The 22,897-nt window shown below is 48.4% G+C and overlaps 1 protein-coding gene across 1 annotated transcript in view; it reads right to left on the minus strand.

The window, feature by feature from the left end:
- Positions 1 to 6,228: 6,228 nt before the first annotated feature.
- Positions 6,229 to 22,897, minus strand: part of LOC114641454 (multidrug resistance-associated protein 1-like) — a 164,176-nt gene continuing 147,507 nt past the window's right edge. Inside the window, exons 27-29 of the mRNA XM_028790484.2 lie at positions 21,451 to 21,617; positions 13,103 to 13,297; positions 6,229 to 6,768 (exon numbers count right to left, since the gene is read on the minus strand). Of these exons, the coding sequence (XP_028646317.2) occupies positions 6,624 to 6,768; positions 13,103 to 13,297; positions 21,451 to 21,617 (507 nt within the window). The 3' untranslated portion in view covers positions 6,229 to 6,623. The remainder of the gene's footprint in view (positions 6,769 to 13,102; positions 13,298 to 21,450; positions 21,618 to 22,897) is intronic.

Genomic DNA, 22,897 nt, shown 5'->3' on the forward strand with positions numbered 1-22,897 from the left:
TCGTGGAATGACGGACGATAATAAGAGCCCGAAAAATGATTGACAAGTAAATCTTGCAGATGATTTGTTCTATTAGAACACATCCTACATATAATTGGCTTTTACAAAATGATTGACGTGCGCCCCTCCCATACCCCCTGCCATTGGATAGGAACAGCCACACTTTGTGAGCGCTCCGCGTATATTCAGAGCAGGCGGTGAGCGCCAAGTGAGCGAGCGCATGCTTGCAATTTAACTTCCGTATAGAACAAGACGCTGACCTTTTCGACCCTAACGGCGTGTCGTACACAGTGACGTCAGGACCCGCCTGCCGTCAAAAAACCGAAGTTGAGGCTTCGTTTCGTCGGGAGCTGCTCGGCTGGGCTTTCTCTTGTTTGAGTTGCTTACTTTATGTGTCACATTTAGGTCAGTGAGATCAAACGACGTTTCACATGATAAGGACTTGTAAAGGATTGTAGACACATTTCAAAGTACTGCAGGTGAATTTTGTTTTTGAAACGGAGGCTTCAGAAAAATCATTTTATTTGTGACATTAAGAAATGGAAATCTTGTAATTCAACGTTTCTGTAGTAGAACACGTGCGTCTTCATATTTCAGTATCATCTATCTATCTATCTTATAGTGCCTTTCACATATCTATCTATCTATCTATCATATATTTATATATATATATAAATTTATATATAAATAAATTAAAGCTCACAGTGTGGCTGTTCCTATCCAATGGCAGGGCGGTATGGGAGGAGCGCACGTCAATCATTTTGTAAAAGCCAATTATATGTAGGATGTGTTCTAATAGAACAAATCATCTGCAAGATTTACTTGTCAATCATTTTTCGGGCTCTTATTATCGTCCGTCATTCCACGAGAGGCGTGGTTACATTTATATAATACAGTATATATATAAATATATTTATATACATTTCTATCTATCTATAAGCTTACAGTTTTTCAGAAGTGCAGGTTGAAGAATCGTTTGTGTAGCGACATCTAGTGGCTACATAAAGTGTGGCGCCTCGGGAAGAATTTAAGGTGGAATGGAAAGTCCGAAGAGGCAGCTGCCCAGTGGGACATTCTGAGACTTTGTGGAATCCCCCCCCCCTCGTCGGGAGGTTTACTTACCTCAGCAGTGACAGTCATGTGACTCTGGTGACTCTTCCTATGAAGTCAGTAGGCGGATTGGGAGAGCATGGGGGGGTCATGAGGTCACTGGAGAGGGGTGTGTGGGGCTCCCGATATCTGAGGTCCAAGTCTTTTGAGTCCTGGTGCTCCCTGTTTGTGAGACATGGACACTATCCAGTGACCTGAGATGAAGACTGGACTCCAGCGTCTCTTCAGAGGGTCCTTGGGTCTCGCTGGTCTGAGTTTGTGTCGAATGAGTGGTCGCTGATGGAGTTGGTCTCCTGGGTTCCTTGTCTGTGTGCCGTCTCCATGTTCTTTCAGTTGCTGTGTAGGACTTTCTCCCTGTACTCTGATTTTCCCTCCACATGCCCGAGATGTGCCTGTTAGGTGAACGGTCACCTCTAAGTTAGGCCAGTGTGATTTTTGGGTATGTGTGTGGGTGGGCGAGTGGGTCCCTGTCCTGGTTCCTGTGGCCCTGACTTGGGTCGCTCCACTCCTTTAAGAATTCCAGTTCTTTAATGATCCCGATCCCTTGGCTCTGTGCTATTAAAGGGCACGGTGCCATGTTCAGTAACGTGGTTTTTATTTGTCATTTCAGTTTTTTCATAAATGTGTCGTTTTCCTCTTACTGCTTTCTTAGATGTGCATGTAGAGGCCCTCATCACACAGTCCGTCATATGAACACGGATTATTTGATTTGAATTTGATGGTCCAATTTTATTAAGCTTATACTTGTACACTCGACTCGAGCCCTGGGCACAGATGGCACACGGTATGGAATCACAGAAGGTCCAAACAAGGAGCGTGCGCATCTGAAGAGTGGAATGCCAAGCACACTAAACAAAGATGGCAGGCTGCAGCTTCACCGTGCGTTTGTCGAGGGCATTCAAACGGCAGTCCCTCTGAAGGGATATTCTGGGGGCTTTGGTACAATTCCTGGTGATCCCCTCGCCCTTCTGTGTGTTTGTTCCAGTTGCCAATGGCGGGTGAGTCAGTCAGCTCGTCTTCACATGAGCAGGAGCCTGAGAAGGTCTCTGTGGCAGTACCCTCATGCTGTTATCGTCCCACTCTCATATTTTGTGACTGGCACCAGTGCCAAGTTGTTCCCGTTGACTTTCCTCCAGGTGCCCCAGTATCCTCCCACAGTCCAGTGCCATGCAGGTTAGGCGGACTGGTGACGTTGTTCCTGCCTTGTGCCCGATGCACACTGTGATGGGCTCCAGCGTCCCTGTGCCCCTCTCTGGGTAAGGGGGTTTACAAAGTGGACGGATACATTTTATGAACGTAGAATGGAGTCAAGCAGGGGTCCCATCAGTGGCTGCAGGTTATTAGTCCAACCCGTGCCACGATGACCCTGCCATTTGTACGTTTCATTGATTTCCTTGTTTCAGAAGTTGCCCTTTTTTTATTCTCTTAAAACAAATTCTGAAATCCACTGCTCAGAAAATGAAGGGGACACGTAATCATCATCAGGGAAGCTCCAGTCTGTCCAGTCTGGAAGCAGAAGCGACTGGGAATCAGCGTCACCTGCTTTGGTGCAAATGACAGTGACAACAGGTGACCTGGAGAGGCCACTGTAAGAGAACCCCCAAAAAGGGAATGGGGCCACCGAGAGCCACTCCATCCTTCTCCGGTTTTGCTCGTGTCCTTGTCACTACTGGTAGCCTGAGGCATTGGCACCTGCAGGCCATTCAGGTGGCACAGCTAGCCCAGCTCCTCCAGGGTGGCACATTTGTATTTTTCCCAAACCTACAAATGTTTTAGCTTCCTAATTCCTCCTCCTCCTCCTCCTCCTCCTCCTCCCGTAGGGTTTGCCCTCCCCATCGTATCCAAATGCTAAAGGGGGCCGTGACCTCAGGCCTGTGCCAATCTGCCTGCTCTTTTCTTTCTTAATAAGAAGATGAGGCCATGAAGTCTCTGCCCCCCTCGACTCTTCACCCACATCTGTGCTGCTCCCCGCTAATCGCTGGGCACAACTGAGAAGAGAAGGGCAAATTAGAAAGAAAATGGAATCTGCGGTGAAGAATCCAAACATTTAGGAAATTCTGAGAAATATTTGGAGGACAGACAAGTAAACCGAGTAAGAAGGGTGGGCTGAGAGGGGGACTGGTTGGAATGAAGACCCCCAGCCACAGAGCTTATGGTGGGCAGTCGGTCAAAAGGGACCAACTCCAAGTTGGCGCCCAGACTTACTTTGGCATTTTTCATTTCATTGGACACTTAGATGTAACTTCAGGGCCTCATTACACTCACAAACCTGGGAAAAAATAACTCGGCGATCGTTGATGACGTCGGATGATCAGAGAGGACCCCATGGCCCCCTACGGATTGTCCTGATAAGTCCCACCAAATCTGGTAACCCGAGTCACCAAGCGGGCGTTCACAGCACGTCAAAGCAAATCATCCCTCCATGTTATGGTGCCAGTGGTGGGTCCAACATTCAGGAAGCCCCCAGAAGTGACTGTCTGTGCCACAGACCACCATTAGGCTTTCAGCAAAGAAATGGAACATTCTGAGGACTCCAAAGTGTGAAGTTCAACGACAAATGATGGTATTAGGGGCTCTCAGTAACAGAAAAAGAAAAGTCGGGGCTGCCAGCCTTGGGTTTTACAGCTAAATGTTCCTTAGTCAGAAGATCAGACGGCCGTCCTCATAAACCTCCTGAGTTTGGAAAAAACTTCACTCAGCAATTGCGGTTGACCCGGGCAGAGTTCAGCAGCGCTGGAGGAATCTGTGAACCCCCTGTACCTGGCATCGCCCGGGCACCGTTATTTGAGCACAAGGCCAACAGAAAGAGCTCCATCAGTCCATTTGTCACTCGTTTGCTCCACTCGTCCTTAAAGGCTCTCGGGGCTTCTGCTTCGTCTTCATGTCTCGGTAGTTTGTTCCGATTCCCACAATGCTTTGTGTTTGAGTTTCACTCCTAAATGCTCTTTCCTTTCATTTCCATTGGTGTTCTCGCCCTTTTGTCTCCTTTATTGAAGTCTTTGAGAATTTTGGAGATCTGGATGAGGTCACCACGCAGTCTGCTCTGCTCGAGACTTAACAGTTTCCTTCGGTCACAGTAGGACATTCAGTACGTGTCCTCAAGTCCCATGATGCTCCTGCTGTGCTGCGGTGACCAGAACTGCACATGACACTCCAGATGTGGTCTCAGCCTGCCGGCCACCCGCTTATTAACACAAGTATCTGATCAGCCAATCACAGGGCAGCAGCTCGGCGTGTAGAGATTGTCAAGACCACCTGCTGAAGTTCAAAGTGGGCATCAGAAAGGGGGCTGACGTGACTTTGAATGTGACATGGCTGGTGCTTGAGGATTTCACAAACTGCTGATCTGCTGGGATTTTCACACACAGCCATCTCTGGGGGGTTTACAGAGAAGGGAAAACATCAGGTAGGGGGGCAGGTCTGTGGGCAGTAAGGCCTTGTTGATGCCAGCGGTCAGAGGAGAATGGCCAGACTGGTGTGAGCAGACAGAAAGGTGACAGGAACTCCAATGAGCACTCGTTACAAGCGAGGTGTGCAGAAGAGCAGCTCTGAACACACAACACGGCAAACCTTGAAGCAGGTGGAGACCACCTCGGGTGACACTCCTGTCAGTAAGACCAGCCAACTGAAGTGACAATTCACATGGGGCTCACCAAAATTAGACTACAGAAGACTGGAACAACGTCACCTGGTCTGGTGAGTCTCGATTTCTGCTGTGACATTCAGATGGTGGGGTCAGCAACATGAAAGCAGGAGTCCACCAACAGTTCAGGCTGCTGCTGCTGCTGGTGGTGCGTGATGGTGTGATTGATATTATCTTGGCACGCACTGTGCCCTTTAGTACCAACTGAGCATCGTTTAAATGCCACAGCCTACCCAAGTCTTGTCACTGACCGAGTCCAGCCCTTTATGACCCGCAGTGTCCCCATCTTCTAATAATGCGCCATGTCACCAAGCTCAGGTCATAGCGTTCAATCAGAAGGAAATACGAAGCTGCTTTTAAATTAAACATCATTGAAGTGGCGAAAGAAATCAGGAAGTGCACTGCAGCAACAACATTCGATGCGGGCATCGTCACACAGGGCTTGAGTGAGGGCAGTTCTGAGTCAGACCGGGATGTGGCAGAGGGCACTGACTCTTTGTCTCCCTTTCCTGCAGACCATCCACGGGAGATTCCACCTGATCCTATGGAAGACCACCTTGCTGGCTCCGGCCCCAGTGATGTCACGTCTGGGCTCGAGCCTATGGCTGAAGACCCTTGTGAGCCCGACCCCTGTGACCTCACTTCCTGTCTTCCCCTTTTCCGTATCCCCTCAGTTCTGTTGTGTGCACATCAGTGCTGTGTAACACTTTGTGGCTGCCCCAAAACTCACTATGGCTCAGAGTGGAGTCTGTGACACTGGCGTATAAGTCTGGGTCTCATTTTAGGATACGTGACTTATATGCGAGTATATACGGTAATTCCACCTGAATGCCCTTTGAAATGGAAGTTCACAGTCGGACAGTCAGGAGGAAGATGAAGGCAGCTGTGAGAGATGAAGCTGCTGCTTGGTGCAGACACATCAGGACATCAGCGGACCTGACAAGTTACTCAGGGGTGTGCAGAATAACCAAAGGGGTGGAGACCCTCGGGGGGTTGAAGGCAGCACGGCTCCACCGCTAAAGCCCATTGGCGAGTCTCAGGTAGGGTCCTGGCATTGGAGGTAGAAAATATGCGGCAGACTGCAGCCACATGGAAGGAGCTGAGGAAGACTGGAGAGTCCTGTGAAGGGGCGTCTACCTGCGGCTGTGACTCCAATCCTCCCTCGTAGTCGGAGTTGTGCTGTGCCCGGCCGTGTGCCAGGCTGTGCGCTGGTGAAGCCACATTTAGAGCCCAAGTGTCTCCATGATTGTCCTTCTCCAGATCTCCTGCTGAGGTGTAAAGGGGACAGTGGGCTACGACAGCTTTAGGTGACGGTGGCATCTGGACAGGAGTGAGGAGAGCTGTGCGATTTCACACGCGACTGTCTGCTGTGAGTGAGCGGATGAAGAGCGTCCTGGGATTTGAGACACGGAGACAGCGGGAGGAAAAACGAGCAGAGTCGGCGAAAAGGCGTCAGGGCAAAAAAACGAGTCGTGTCGAATTGTAATGGCAGGCGGCGCACTGCGCTTGTCGACTCTTTATTAGCGGAGACACACCCGCACGGCTCACATTAACAAAATACTTTCTATCACAAGTTTACAATCCTATTTGAAGGAAATTTACAAAAATAATAAAAGCAGGAGGATCGTTTAAGGACCAATGTCTGTCATCGAGGGAAAGTACAAAAATCTGACTCCCAAAAATGTGAATAAGAATCTTCATCTTTACAAAAATATCAAACCTACAAGATGGAAAGAAAGAAAGAAAGAAAGAAAGAAAGAAAGAAAGAAAGAAAGAAAGAAAGAAAGAAAGAAAGAGAAAGAAAGAAAGAAAGAATGAGACAGACAGACAGAAGGCTCCCATTAAGGAGACGCCTGTGGCTGCTCGTCTCTCAGCGTCGCCGATTTGTCGTCTTGGCTTTGCCGTTCTGAATGATTCCCGCTTCAGAAACCATGTGGTAGAAAACGCCGCCTTTCTCGAGGAGATTTTCCGGAGAATCAAACTCGACGACTCTGCCTGAGTCCAACACCAGCACCCTGCCAAAGAAACGAAACGACACGTCAGTGGAGTCAGGGGGCGCAGTCAGAGGTGGCGAGAAAAATCAAAGCATGAAGACGAGCGTCAGGCTACAATGGCGGTGGGACAACGAGAAGGTGTGGCCTGGGGGGGGTGGGGCAGACTGGACGGCACAGTCGTGGTGTGTGACGTCACACTTACATGTTTGAGAGTATTATATAGTGCCTTCTGCAGTGGGCTGGCGCCCTGCCCGGGGTGTGTTTCCTGCCTGGCGCCCTGTGTTGGCTGGATTGGCTCCAGCAGACCCCGTGACCCTGTAGTTAGCATATAGCGGGTTGGATAATGGATGGATGGATGGATGGCTGTAGTGCCTTTCTCAGCTACTCCCCGTGTTAGTCTAGTTTATAGCGCCTTTCATATCGTTTTCCTCGACTCTATATTGATTTCATATCTATTTATATTTCTGACATTTCTGAATGAAGTCTCCACTTTTGTCACACTCTTACGCTAACTCATTTCTTTGCTCACATCAACAAACACCTGAAACCCCGGAACGGCAAAGCAAAAACATCGAATATTTCAGGAATTTTTTCAAATTAATTCCAAATAAAGGCACTGAAGTGTCACAGAGACACAAGCATGCAGAGCCATCTCCTCAGCCCCACACCTTGACTGGCTGGACTGACACACGCCTGTCCACAGAAGGAGAGCACAAGCCAAGTGACGAGCTCAGAGACAGGATTGTGTCACGACACTGATATACGGGGAAGGTGGCAGCACTGAGGGTCCCCCAGAGCACAGTGGCCTCCGTGGAAACAACCACTGACTCCTGACAGACTGGCCAGACTTCACACACCGGCCTCGGTAAGAGACGGTCCATAGAACCTGTGCAGAGAGGGGACAGACGTCCAGAAGGACACCCACCACTGAGCCGAGCGTTATGGCTGACTGCCCACACTGAAGCCCCCTGGCACTTTGTGAAAAGGACCCTCAGCCTGTGAGACTCTCTGGTCACATGGTTAGTGGTGACGCTCGGTGGTGGCAGCAGCAGGAGACTAAGCTGAACAGAGCAAAGCGCCGAGGTGTCCTCAGTGAAAAGCTGCTCAGAGTGCTCGAGACCCCACAAAGCAAAGACAAGGCAGGAGTGGCTTAGGGACAACTCTGGGCGCGTCCTTGAGAGACCCCACCACTCATCTCTGGACAGACCGGTGGTCCCCATCACCGCTGACAGAGCTGGAGAGGAAAAAAACAAACAAGCAACCCCAGGGGTGTCAAGCTCGTGGTGTTGGACTTGAGAAGACCCCAGGCTGGGAGCAGAAGGTCGGAGAGCTCACGTCGATGGGAGATTTCAGTTATTTTCTTTATTTTATTTTTGCCGTTTTCACTTCGTCATTCTGGGTGTTGAGTGTTGTGTGATGAGGAAGAACACGAAGTGAAGTGAAGTGAAGTGGGGCGACACGAGGCAGCAACAGAACAGCATGTGACAAAAGCCTTTCTGAGGTTCTCTATAGCGCCTTATCGACTATTAATATTATTAACGCGGTGCCTTTCTGTTGATGTATTTATCAGCTGAACGCGGAGGTGGTCCCCTCCTACTACGTGTACTTGGGGGTCCACATCAATGACAGGCTGGACTGGTCACAGAACACTGCAGTCCTTTAATGTGAGAAGTGACATCCTTGACAGCTCTGCGATGGCCAGTGTGGTGTGCTGGGCTGGTGACATCATTTCAAGAGCAGACCACCGAATGAGCAAGCTAAGTACAGGGCGGATTGAATATTCTGTAATGACTCGCTAGGACGAAGCAATCTGAACGAAACAACGTGAAATGTGCTCCTCAGTGTATGGAGCTTCGAACAAGCCGGGGTGCCCCTGCGTCTAAGCGATGAGGTAGACGCCGGACAGACACTTCTGGGTGCCCACCGCCCGCACCCCTTCACTCAGTCAGGATGGTGGTGTACCGTATTGAGCAGCGCGTCTTCATGGTGTCAACCTACTGGGCCACCAATTCGTTTAAGTGATGTCAGAATCAGCAAGATGGAGCGACGTGTCACACATCGTCAAGGGGCCTGGCAGAAATGGAGTCCTTCTTCGGCAACAGAGTCATTTCAAAGGGGCTTTGAAACCGGATCAGACACCACCAGACTTCTTACTTTGGGGTCTGCTCACTGGAACAAGCCTCGCACTGTGGAAGATTTGAAGGGAAACATCCATCTATTATCCAACCCACTATATCCTAACTACAGGGTCATGGGGGTCTGCTGGAGCCAATCCCAGCCAACACAGGGGGCGCAAGGCAGGAAACAAACCCCGGGCAGGGCGCCAGCCCACCGCAGGGCACACACACACACACCCACTAGGGACAATTTAGAATTGCCAATGCACCTGACCTGCATGTCTTTGGACTGTGGGAGGAAACCCACACAGACATGGAGAGAACATGCAAACTCCACACAGGGAGGACCCGGGAAGTGAACCCAGACAGGTCACCTAACTGCGAGACAGCAGTGCTACCCACTGTGCCACCCTGAAGGAAAACATCTAACGTGAAATTGCTGCTATGCCCCCCTGAGACGCTTGCTGATACGTTCAGGAACATGGAGCAAGTCAAGTCAAGTCAAGTTGGGGAGCGGGCACTGGTACAGCGCGTTGCTGCACCCACTACATGTCGAAACAGCTCGGGATCCCGGTTGGCAACCCCCCAGGCAGACACGCGGTCCAGTCCCACCCTCCGGAAATGACCCTGCCACAGTCAGGTGTCACGTGGGCGACCCCTTGGCCTGGTCCAGCCACTCGGGTCCCCAACAATGAGGATCTTACGAGCCGGATCACCCTCGGGTAATCGCATCACGTGGCCGTAGTGCCGTAACTGACGCCCCCTCACCATGCAGGTCATGTGCCTCATTCAGGACTCCAGGAGCAACACAAAGTCAAATCAACGGTACCCAAGGATTCTCTGAAGAGACACAGTGATGAAGGAGTCCAGTCTTCATCACAAGTCACTGGCTAGCGTCCATGTCTCACAAACAGGATGCACCAGGACTCTAAAGACTTGGACCTTCGTCCCTTTGTAGAGATATCAGGAGCGCCACACACCCCTTTAAAGTGACCTCATGACCCCCCCCCCCCCCGCTTTACCAATCTGTCTACTGACTTCATAGGAAGAGTCACCAGAGTCACATGAATGTCACTGCTGAGGTCAGTAAACCTCTTTTCTTTTTTTAACACAGAGCGCCGTGTCGAAATCTGTCTGACAGAAAACAGAAACCACTTCCAGCATCGCATGTAAAGTAATCGATTCCACAGACGTCAGGGTGGAGAGCGGATCGTTTGGTTCAGATTGCTTCATCCTAACGGGAGCTACAACAGAATATCGGGGGCTTCTTTCGAGTGAATCTCCCTGCAGTAAGGCAGGCTCAGTTATGGGACGCTCTCTGGACCCCCAGAGGTCGTAGCAAAGGAGAACATTAAAACAGAGCTGAGTGCCATTATGAACAACGCTGCACATCCTCTCTGTGACACACCAGCAGGGAGGACTTCAGCAGACGTGTGTGAAGGGACACCTGACTTACGGCAATGCGCCTTTATAGCGCCTCACTGGGCGGCGCCCTTATTAGTCCAATCAGACCACTTTTCTACTTTTTGTGATTCTTCTGGATGTGTGAGGGGGTTGCTGTCGTCGTTGCTTCCATCTCTTGAGCTTCTGTAAAAAGTGCTAACTAGCTGTCATATAGCGCCTTTCACTTCCATCTGTCTGACGGCACTTCTCCTTTGTATCTACTGTATCTCTCATTAACTAACAGAATGCTTTCCAGTCTAACCAGTCTGTTGTACAGCATCTCCCATGTCAATGTGCTGACCTATTATATAGCGTCTTTCACGCCCATTCTATGCTACAAGTACCAGGGGGGTTCACATGAACATCAAACTGGACTGGTGTGACAGCACGGTGGCACTGGACAAGAAGGGTCAGAGCAGACTGGGCTTGCTAAGGAGACCCTCAGGTCTTTTGATGTGTGCAGCAAGCAGCTGGAGATGATCTACCAGTCCAGAGTAGCCTGTGTGGCCAGTGTGGCGTTCTGTGCTGTGGTCTCCTGGTGAAGCCCCCTGAGCTCAAAAGAAGCACAAAGCCTGAACAAACTTACCAGGAAACCTGCGCCATCACAGGGGGGTGCCCTGGATACACAGGTGTGGAAAAGAGGATGGCAGCAAAACTGGAAGCCATCATAAATAAATCCCCTCCGTGGCCGCTAGGTGGCACTGTCTTTTAGCCATAGGCTCATTGCAGCACTATGGTGTGCTAAGAAGAGCCTCCGGGGGTCTTTACTGCCCACTGCTATCAGGATGTACTCTTTATTTTATTTCATTTATTATTTGTTCTGTGACTTGTGTGCATCAGTAAAGTTTCTCTGATCTAATAATCTAAAGCTTTTCGTATTTTCAGAGTGCCTTTTCCATCTAAGCCTCTATCTGTCTATCAGTACAGCAGCACTGGCAGTCATGTCGTCCACTGAATTCCTCACCATCAGGTCCAACTAACTCGTCACCTGCCACCCTTCCTCTGCAGTGCCACCCAGTGCCATAATGCCAAGGGCAGAGAAGCACCCCGGGCTGACCAGACGGCCCACCTCAGCTGCCTGAGCTCCTCCGTCACATGTCGCCTGCCTGACCACCAGTCGCAGCGCAGAGGGAGGCCCTGGAGCCCAAAAGTTCACTTTGGGTTTTCAATTGAAGTTTCAGGGCTGCCAGTGTGTGTCGACCTCTTCACTGCATGTCTCTGGCGCTCTCTACAAAGTTATGCCAAAGCCATAGGGCATGGGAGGCATCAGGCAAAAGGGTGGGACAGTCAAAGGGAGGACAAGAGCACAGGTGACTGACACCACAGATGACCATGGTGACTGCTGGGCACCGATCCCTTCTCACCTCTTCACTGGGCACCTTGCTGCTCCGACTCTCTCCCTCTGCCCTCTGGCTGCACTGCCACCCTGCCAGCCAATCCTTTACTTAGCTCATCTCCGGACTCGATGGCTGCTGGCTGGCAATGACCTTTAAATCCCCACCGGAGGGCTTCTTCTGGGGTCAGCAGTGCTTTTTGGAAATCCCGGTGCCCTCGGCTGCTCCCATCAGTATGTGCGTCTTGGGAACTGCAGGTCTGACATTGTGGTCAGCAGCACAGGAGGGCCACAGGAGACTGGACTTTCTCTGGTCCTGTTCAGCCATCGGACTTCCAATACAACTCGGAGTCCTGCCACGTGCAAAAGTTCACTGACGACACTGCTATGGTGGGCCGCATCAGGAGTGGGCAGGAGGAGGAGTATAGGAACCTAATCAAGGACTTTGTTAAATGGTGCGACTCAAACCACCTACACCTGAACACCAGCAAAACTAAAGAGCTGGTGGTGGATTTTAGGAGGCCCAGGCCCCTCATGGACCCCGTGATCATCAGAGGTGACTGTGCGTAGAGGGTGCAGACCTAGAAATACCTGGGAGTGCAGCTGGATGATAAACTGGACTGGACTGCCAATACTGATGCTCTGTGCAAGAAAGGACAGAGCCGACTATACTTCCTTAGAAGGCTGGCGTCCTTCAACATCTGCAATAAGAAGCTGCAGATGTTCTACCAGATGGTTGTGGCGAGCACCCTCTTCTACACAGTGGTGTGCTGGGGAGGCAGCATAAAGAAGAAGGACACCTCACGCCTGGACAAACTGGTGAGGAAGGCAGGCTCTATTGTTGGCACGGAGCTGGATAGTCTGACATCCGTGGCAGAGCGACGGGCGCTGAGCAGACTCCTGTCAATCATAGAGAATCCACTGCATCCACTGAACAGGATCATCTCCAGACAGAGGAGCAGCTTCAGAGACAGACTGCTGTCACTATCCTGCTCCACTGACACACTGAGGAGATCGTTCCTCACCCACACTATGTGACTCTTCAATTCCACCCAGGGGGGGTAAACGTTAACATTATACAAAGTTACTGTCTGTCTGTACACCTGCATTGTTATCACTCTTTAATTTAATATTGTTATTATCAGTATGCTGCTGCTGGAGTATGGGAATTTCCCCTTGGGATTAATATAGTATCTATCTATCTATCTATCTATCTATCTTTATGCAGGCTCCACTCCTCTGCCTCCTTCAGTGTCACTCATTGCACCAGTAAAGCTGGTGGCATCTGCTATTTACCCACAGTGCCGCTTGGGTGGAAAACCCAGGCACCGCTGGAGGTTCTTCCATTAAATTATGGACAATGCCAGGCCTGTGCCAGCCTTACGCCACTCGGCTCACATTACTGAGCTCATATGAAAAGCTTACTGGGGTGGAAACAGAGGCATCAAGTGAGACGAGTTACCTGTCAGAATCCATGATGGTATGCAGGCGGTGGGCGATGGTCAGTATGGTGCAGTCTGAGAACGTCTTCCGGATGGTCATCTGGACCAAGTTGTCGGTCTCCAGGTCAATTGAGGCCGTCGCCTCATCCAGGATGAGGACTTTGGTCTTTCTGAGCAGAGCGCGGGTGAGGCAGAGCAGCTGGCGTTGACCGACACTGGAAAAGAAAAGTAGAAGAAATTCAGGGGGCATCAGAGAAGTGCTGGGGTCTCTAGGTGCTGAAGAGGTCAGCACCTCCATTTTACCAAGCAATGTCAGCGGATTACTAGAGACCCCCAGGAACTGGACAGGACCGGGCACACATGGCTGCTTGGTGGGCACCATTATTAAGTGCATGATGAAGGGCACCTGGGGGCTCTCATTTGACTTCAAGACTTGAACCCCAATAACTGTCCACATGGACCACTCTGTGGCTTTTAATGTTTGAAGATGACAAGCAAAGGACACAATGGGACCCACAAAGTACGTCACAGGAGGCCACCAACCTGGCACTTTGTTGAAATTCTCAAGAACCTTCAAGAAGGTGATGGCTGGACTGTGGGGGACCGAGGGGGTCTGCGACTGTCAGAGCTGTGGCCGCTTTGTCTCCTTTACGTGTGGCAATGCACTGATGCGGAGTAACAGACGGGCACTTTATGGATTCCAAACGGAGGTCACAAAATGCAAATGACAGGACAGACGGACCGTTTGCCCACCATTTGTAAGTTCTCAAATGATTTCTTTATCTCTCAGCAAAGCCCAAAATTGAATTCACATGTACGCTGCAGAAAGCATTTGGTTCATTTTAGCGCTGATCTGCAATGTCAGACATCAGTAAGCACAGCACGCCAGCCTTTGAGTCATCAGAGACGTCACATGGCGTGACATCTGCCATTGTGTTTCCAGCAACAGGCAGTCATGTGACAGCCACAAAATGGCAGCGTCAATGAACAACAGAAATGATAAAGACGAGGCTAAAATTCAAAAGTAATGACATAAATGAATTCACAATTACGAGACGGGCAAAGCGGGCACTGCCCCATTGTTCCAGGCTTTAGGTGAGCAGAGAGGCAGTGAATACTGAAGTGAAGAGCAGCTGCACTGCAGCCAATAACTGTGATGTGAACCCGAGGTGAGCCGACACGTCAGCCGAGACGCAAGAAAACCCCTCTCCATGGAGCCGTGGAGGTGGACGTCAGCCCTCCGAGCTTACACTCAGTGCCAGTGACTGAGCCCAGACTGGGGACACTGAGGAAGAGCAGTCACCGTTACTTCAAGATGGAAAATTCAGCGTCTAAGCTGAAGTATGAAGTTGTGAAGGACACAGCAAAGGGTCAAACATCACGCTGAGGAAGACAATGGCACGCCACGGGCGACGCCAAGTGCAGTCCAAAGTGAGTAAAGCAGAATCACGAGCCATGCCAGGCGTCATCCCTAAAGAGCTGCTGCTGCAAAACCGCTAATCTGTGCCAGGATGACCGAGAACTCGAAGTGCCATAAAATGGCCAGCTACAGTAAAGGCCACCCTTGTCATGTCTGACTGTGACGGTGATGGTGGAACTTCCCCTTGTATGTCTCCTCAAGTCCTGTGGCTTTAAAACGGTAAAGGGGACTCTCCCTTGCTTTTCACTTATCTGCACATTTGCTGTTTTGTAGCAAAACTTCTGGGGGTCCGGTATAACCTGCATATGAGAAGGTTTATTACATACATGTAATGTCCTTTATTAGACTTTATTCTTACGTGTTGCAGATTTCACTTTAAACGGATATGTCCATCCACACTCAATAACCCAGAATGACAACCTGTGACCAGAAAGGTTTGCAGATTCATTAAAGATCAAAACCTGAATCCAATCCTTCCTTGAAGTATCCAGACCCCAACTTGTGCTCAGATGCTTTAATCCTCTTCAGATGTGTCCAGAACATGACTGACCTGTGGCCAACTGAAGTGACTGGACATCATTTAGAAAGGCACACGTGGACCGGAGTGTTGAAGGTCCAGCAGTTCACACCGCATGTCAGGACCCCTCTGCAGACCCGCAAAATCAAATTATAGTGAGGCGGAGATTGGAGATCAAACCATCTCCTCAGGAGCACAGCGGCGTCAAGAATTGCCAAATGGAAGAAGGGCAAACTGAGTAGCAGAATGTTGTGGGGTACAAAATCTGTAAATTGTGGTCCATATTTTCATTTTATTTTGCTCAAGACAACACAGGATGAACTTAAACACGGAACACACCAAAGCATATCCTCCTCCCGAATTGTACCTCACTTTTAAAACACTCGTTCAGACAAAAAGAGGAAGACATGGTGATGCCTCAGGCCATCGATGACTTTATAACCTGGGGAAGGTTGGGCATCTGGGACAACAAGTTATTAAAAAGCCTGGGAGAGGAAGACATGCCAGTGGGTACTACGCAACATCAAAAAAAGTTTATTGTTTGGGAAAACAGAGGAGTGAATTCACTCCTCATACCAACAGCCAGCCAGTCAATCAGAATATCTAATAATCACGTGTTGTGAAACCTCCTGGTAGAATTTTATAATAAACAGGCCTCGTCTGGAGAGCGACATCAGAGGAAGAGAAGAACAGACGTCAGAAGAGGACGCCAGTAACGTGCGTCCGTTTCCATCTGATCGTCAGCAAAGCACCTAATGAACAACTACGAGTGCTGTGATCACAAGCCGCCCTGCAACATTCGTCTTTGTCATCTTTTAACTTTTTCGTAAGCTTTTTCTAAAGACTTATACAGTATACAGTGGTGTGAAAAACTATTTGCCCCCTTCCTGATTTCTTATTCTTTTGCATGTTTGTCACACAAAATGTTTCTGATCATCAAACACATTTAACCATTAGTCAAATATAACACAAGTAAACACAAAATGCAGTTTGTAAATGATGGTGTTTATTATTTAGGGAGAAAAAAAAATCCAAACCTACATGGCCCTGTGTGAAAAAGTAATTGCCCCCTGAACCTAATAACTGGTTGGGCCACCCTTAGCAGCAATAACTGCAATCAAGCGTTTGCGATAACTTGCAATGAGTCTTTTACAGCGCTCTGGAGGAATTTTGGCCCACTCATCTTTGCAAAATTGTTGTAATTCAGCTTTATTTGAGGGTTTTCTAGCATGAACCGCCTTTTTAAGGTCATACCATAGCATCTCAATTGGATTCAGGTCAGGACTTTGACTAGGCCACTCCAAAGTCTTCATTTTGTTTTTCTTCAGCCATTCAGAGGTGGATTTGCTGGTGTGTTTTGGGTCATTGTCCTGTTGCAGCACCCAAGATCGCTTCAGTTTGAGTTGACGAACAGATGGCCGGACATTCTCCTTCAGGATTTTTTGGTAGACAGTAGAATTCATGGTTCCATCTATCACAGCAAGCCTTCCAGGTCCTGAAGCAGCAAAACAACCCCAGACCATCACACTACCACCACCATATTTTACTGTTGGTATGATGTTCTTTTTCTGAAATGCTGTGTTCCTTTTACGCCAGATGTAACGGGACATTTGCCTTCCAAAAAGTTCAACTTTTGACTCATCAGTCCACAAGGTATTTTCCCAAAAGTCTTGGCAATCATTGAGATGTTTCTTAGCAAAATTGAGACAAGCCCTAATGTTCTTTTTGCTTAACAGTGGTTTGTGTCTTGGAAATCTGCCATGCAGGCCGTTTTTGCCCAGTCTCTTTCTTATGGTGGAGTCGTGAACACTGACCCTAATTGAGGCAAGTGAGGCCTGCAGTTCTTTAGACGTTGTCCTGGTGTCTTTTGTGACCTCTCGGATGAGTCGTCTCTGCGCTCTTGGGGTAATTTTGGTCGGCCGGCCACTCCTGGGAAGGTTCACCACTGTTCCATGTTTTTGCCATTTGTGGATAATGGCTCTCACTGTGGTTCGCTGGAGTCCCAAAGCTTTAGAAATGGCTTTATAACCTTTACCAGACTGATAGATCTCAATTACTTCTGTTCTCATTTGTTCCTGAATTTCTTTGGATCTTGGCATGATGTCTAGCTTTTGAGGTGCTTTTGGTCTACTTCTCTGTGTCAGGCAGCTCCTATTTAAGTGATTTCTTGATTGAAACAGGTGTGGCAGTAATCAGGCCTGGGGGTGGCTACGGAAATTGAACTCCGGTGTGATACACCACAGTTAGGTTATTTTTTAACAAGGGGGCAATTACTTTTTCACACAGGGCCATGTAGGTTTGGATTTTTTTTCTCCCTAAATAATAAACACCATCATTTAAAAACTGCATTTTGTGTTTACTTGTGTTATATTTGACTAATGGTTAAATGTGTTTGATGATGAGAAACATTTTGTGTGACAAACATGCAAAAGAATAAGAAATCAGGAAGGGGGCAAATAGTTTTTCACACCACTGTATATATATATATATATATATATATCCAGACTTTGCTATCCACATTTTCTTTTACGCTTTTCTCTACTGGTATTACTATTATTCCTGTAATAAATACCGTGCTGCTTTTAACTTTCTCTGCTTTGTCTTAATGTCTACAGAGTGACTGAAGTAATAAGGTTGATTTCTTTGAGCACCTGGTGCACCCAAGAGGTTTGCCATACGCTTTGTGCTGTGAGGTTTATTAAGGCTGAGGGTGAGAGCTCCACCCAATAGTAGGGAGCAGGACGTCAAGTAATGCATTCTGGGCTGATAAATGACCGATGGTCAAGGACGCTGAGACTTTGTATGTTTAAATGTATTCTTGTAGACCAAAAGTAATATTTAGGTCTGAGAAATCATTAAAACATCGTATGTTGTTTGTGCCGATAATAAGTAAGTCTCTTGAAGTGCTGAGTGACAGGCTGTGTTATTCCTAAGGCACTTGTGTGGCTTAAAGTGCCAGAAGTGATCCAGCTGTGTGTGTGTCATTCATGGGGCACTGTGGTGGTGAAAGTGTGTGTGTGTGTGTGTGTGTATCTATGTGTGTGTGTGTTAATCTTAAGGTGCAATAGTAGATCAACCCGGTAACGAACCTGATGAGTACACTTACCCCTACGTAAAGGGTAACTAGAAGGAAACACCACGATAACACACTGTGGGGCAGACGTGACTTTGGTCAGGGAGGTGAGCCCAATGGTCACTCTAACGGAGCTTCAGACATCCTCCGAAAAGATGGCAGAACCTGTGAGTCGGACGACCATCACAGCAGCTCTCCATCAAACAGAGGTCTATGGCAGAGTGCGAGGGTGAAAGCCACTCTTGCGCAGGCAGATGACAGTGTAAAGGACACTGAGAGGATGAGGAGAAAGGTTCTCTGGTCCGATGAAACAAAAGGTGAACTCAAACCTCCAAGCAATACATCCTGAGAAGCCCACACACTGCTCATCACTGACCTGATGCCATCCCCATGGTGAAGCACGGTGGTGGCAGCATCATGCTATGGGGACAGGGAGTCGGTTCAGAATGGAGTGATAGATGAATGCAGCCAAATACAGAGGGGTCCTTGAAGAAAACCTATTGCAGAGTGGAGGCCACCTCAGACTGGAATGACATCAGAAACACAAGAAATGTGACAAACAAGAGACCATTCAGACCATCAAGCCAGTTTCTTCAGCTAAAAGCTAAGCTGACCCAACATCTCCTCTTGGTTCTTCTTAAAGGTAGTCAAGGTTTCTGCTTCAACTCCTTCTCTCAGTATTTTCTTCCAGAGTCCCATAACTCCAAAGTGTTTCCTGGCCTCAGCTTTAAATGAACTTCCCAGGCTCAGTGACCTGAATGAAGCATCCAGCCAAGACACTGCTAGGGTGGCTTTGGGACAAGTCTCAGATGATCCTTGTGTGGCCCGCCAAAGCCCAAACCTAAGAATGTGTGGAGGGACCTGAAGATGGCAGTTCACAGACGCATCCCATCCACTCTGATAGAGCTTCAGAGGACCTGCCAGGAAGACTGGGATCAACTGCCCAAATCCGGATGTGCAAAGCTTGTGGAGACTTACCAAGAAGACCCAAGGCTGGAACTGCACCCTTCTACAAAGAACTGAATGACGGGTCTGAACACTTCTAGGAATGAGAGATTTTAGTTCTTTATTTTAAATACATTTGCGCATCTTTCTGGTCACATGTGTTCACTTAAGTGTAGATTTAGGGGTCAAAATGGCAAATTGATTCGTTGAACGTTAAATCTGAAACACAATCAAGTCTGCAGAAAGTGGAAGACTTGGAGTACTTTCTGAATCCACAGGATGTACAGATATGTTATATGCATGTATGGCCGTGTTTCGTTTAGTAGCCTCTTCTTCTCCAGTTGTTACTTCATTCTGTTGCTTGTTGTCTTTCTGCAGTTGGCTGAGCTACTAATCACAATGGACGGTGGCTAACTGTCTGTCGGCCCTTCACCACCTCATAGCTAACATGTGGAGCGTCAGAATGGCTGCACATTGGCGCTGGTCAAAGTGGCTCTAGAAACGTACGTCTTTAACTTGCAAACAGCTGAGCTACCGCTGCACATTCGACTTGTGATCTCGCCTGCCTTAAACTGTTTGCACTCACAACAGTCGACTTTTTTGTGAGATGCAGGATCGCTATAGCAGGACCTTGAGGATGGGTATCTGTAGCAAGAAGGTTATCAGCGCCAATAATTGTGACATTCAGCCGAGAGGCAGACTGCCAGAGAGGTGACAGGACAGATGACAGCGGTAAGAGAGATGGGCACACAAGCAGGTCATTTAAAAAGGTGCTGATGTCTGCTTGACCAACATGGCTAAAAACCCAAAGTCTGTGATAAACGATGAGAACAGGTGAAGGTATTAATAACCAACCAGTCCGTCTGGTAGTCACCCATATCTGACAAGAACTTTATGAAGATGTAAATATGTGAGCGTTTATAATGACGAGGATTGGCATGCCATGCCATCGACATTCCTCGCTGCAGGATGGGACTCCTGATTGTCAGCATTCTCCCACTTGGCTGTGATGTCTCTTTGTTTCTCTCTGGCCTGAATATGTTATTATGTACTGTATGTACGAATATACCTGATCATGCATTGTATTGTGGGAATGAAAGTTATCTTTCAAAGCAAGTTAAATACACAAATCTCTTTTTGTATCATCTCTCTCTCTCTTGTAATTATTTCCGCCATGGGTACAAAAGGGATGTTATTGGCTCTCATCTGTTCTGCACCAAGAAACCCATCCCAGAGGAGAAAGAGCGCCTGCTGCTGGATACCCTCTCCAACAGTCCAGAGACACTACAGTAGGAAATTATAGTCCAGGGTGTCAGATGATGATGATGATGGCTGCTTGTCCTGGTGTCTGCAAGTAAGAGGAGCAGCAACGACCGTCTTCATACCGCTATTTATTTTGTGTGTGGCTCCCCTCATCGTTTTGTGAGAACCCTGAATGCCATGAGGACTGATCATTGATGTTAGGTAGAATGCCTAGAGGAGGCTGGGTGGTCTCGTGGCCTCGGACCCCCTGCGGATTTTATTTTTTTCTCCAGCCGCCTGGAGTTTTTTTGTTTGTATTTTCTGTCCTCCCTGGCCAATGGACCCTACTTTTACTTTATGTTAATTGGTGTTCCCTTATTTGAATTCTTATTTATTTTGTCTTTTTTCTCTTTCTTCATCATGTAAAGCACTTTGAGCTCATTGTTTGTATGAAAATGTGCGACAGAAATAAATGTTGTTGTTGTTTCATTTTTGGACTCTCAGGTTCAGCCCGCCCCTTGATAGTCTTTGCCCCGCCTCTTTTACATGTCCCACCTCCCAGCTGTCTTGGTGACCTTCCATAACAGAAGAACACAAAGAATCACTCGTGTGGCCTCCTCACAGACACGTGAATTACGAGAGGCTTACGAGGTGAAGAGCAACGTGTGGGTGAGTGACCAACGCACACGATTTGTAACGGCGTGTCAGTGACAACGTGGACTGTGACTGGACCTGATGTAGAGTCACGTCTTACCACTGATGCCTTCAGCCTGTACTCCACTGAAGAGTAACATTAACTGAACGTGCACAGGCTGACTCTGTGGTAAAGACGTCCTCTAAATAGATAATAATATTACTAATAATATAATAATGTGACCCCCAGTCTGTGTGCCCACCCTTAGTTGGTTTCCGGGGTGCACCTGATCACGCTGGGGTAGGCATCAGTTCCCTGTGATCCTGCACCAGGAAAAGCAGCTTTAGTAAACAGATGGGACAGCAGACCCCCTTCACCCTGACAGGGAGTGTGGAGGGCCGGTGGGCCGCTGCACGTGTCACTTGGGAACTTTAACGTGTATTGAGCCTGCGTGTCTGTGGGCTTCATGAATTGTGACTCCCTGCGCCTCAGACAGTGGACTTTGCTAAATGTAAATCAGTGCCTGCTGGGCCTCACCTGAGGTTTTCTCCACCTTCTGCTACTTCGTGATGGATGTGTTCTGGCAGTGACTGGACAAAATCCTTCAGGTGGCACAACTCCAGTGCCATCCAGAGCTCAGAGTCGGAGTGACTGCCCAGTGGGTCGAGGTTTTCTCGGACGGTGCCAGAAAATAAAACTGGGTCCTGGAATAAAAAAATTTTTTAAAAAGAAACACATAGATGAGCTTCAGCTGACCCCACAGTTCACCTTCAAGCATGCAAATGCCCACTCAGGGCTCCAGCAGTCACTAAAACTGCACCACATCTGGACAAGAGTCAAGGCGCCATCTTGCAAAAAGAAGAAGTTGGGACGTGTGAAAACAATGAAGGTGACATGGAGGCCAGCGAGAGTCGTGTGCTCAGTCCGTTTTATGAAATATTTTAGTCTGTGCAATGTGCAAAGCTGGGCACCGAGCTGAAACACAAGAGGCACTGAAAATACGGCCAAGTGGCCCTCAGGATCTTCAGCACGTCCAGTAGAGCAGCAGCTCATCACAGGAACCAAACGTAACCCACCCACTCCTATGTGGCCCTGGTCCAGGCTGGAAAACAGAGGATGACCTGTAGTCCTTCATCAGGTGAACAGGAACATATCTAAAATGAAAGTAACGGACAATCACAGCAGCAAAGCAGCCAAGCGACCAGACGGTGGGGTCACTTTGGGATCTGCAGTTGGGACGGCACAATAAGCAGACATCTGTTTAAAGCGTAAAATCACAGACTACTCGGTTTGAAAGAGCAGAAAGCAGCCAGACACTTATCTTGGTCACTGGGCTGGAGAGGACTGTGGTGGGCCCTACTGCCATTAAGGCCTACAAGTGGGCCAGATATCTAATATATACGCCTGGAGACCACCGCAAGTGAACTGTGCTTAAGAGTGGGTGGGAACGTTTAAATGGCTCACCGAGTGTCACATTTCTAAACCAATCCAGCGCTCACAGTTTGAACTGTAAGGGGCAATGGTGGTCTTATTAACCTGATCTGACAGACAAGAAGCTCCAGACTGCAATGAGCTGTCCACAGATGAAGAGACTCCTAAAATGAGCCCCATCGACTCTTTTAGGGCTAATTATTCTTTTCTTTTCTCCTAGGGCTGAATATTTTTTTCAAAAAAGCAGTGAATGGCTTCTCACAAGCAATAAATTAACATCAAATATTTATTTACGCAGTGGCGTAGGAAGGTGGGTGCGGCCCTCACCGGGTACCAGCCCTGAGGGGGTGACAAAAAATTGCCGGTTTTGTATTAATGCGCCTTTTTGTTACATAAAATAACATGTCAAATAATTTACATGGGCTTTAACAATCCCAAAATGCAGGTGAACGATGTGCTGCTGTAATGATTTAGTATTATTGTGTGGTGCCTGGGTGTTCGGTCTCGTTTCTTTTGAGCTGTGCTGGTGCTCAAGTAAAGAAACAACTGTCCT

This window comes from Erpetoichthys calabaricus, chromosome 4, assembly GCF_900747795.2.
Source record: "Erpetoichthys calabaricus chromosome 4, fErpCal1.3, whole genome shotgun sequence".
Classification (NCBI taxonomy): Eukaryota; Metazoa; Chordata; class Cladistia; order Polypteriformes; family Polypteridae; genus Erpetoichthys; species Erpetoichthys calabaricus.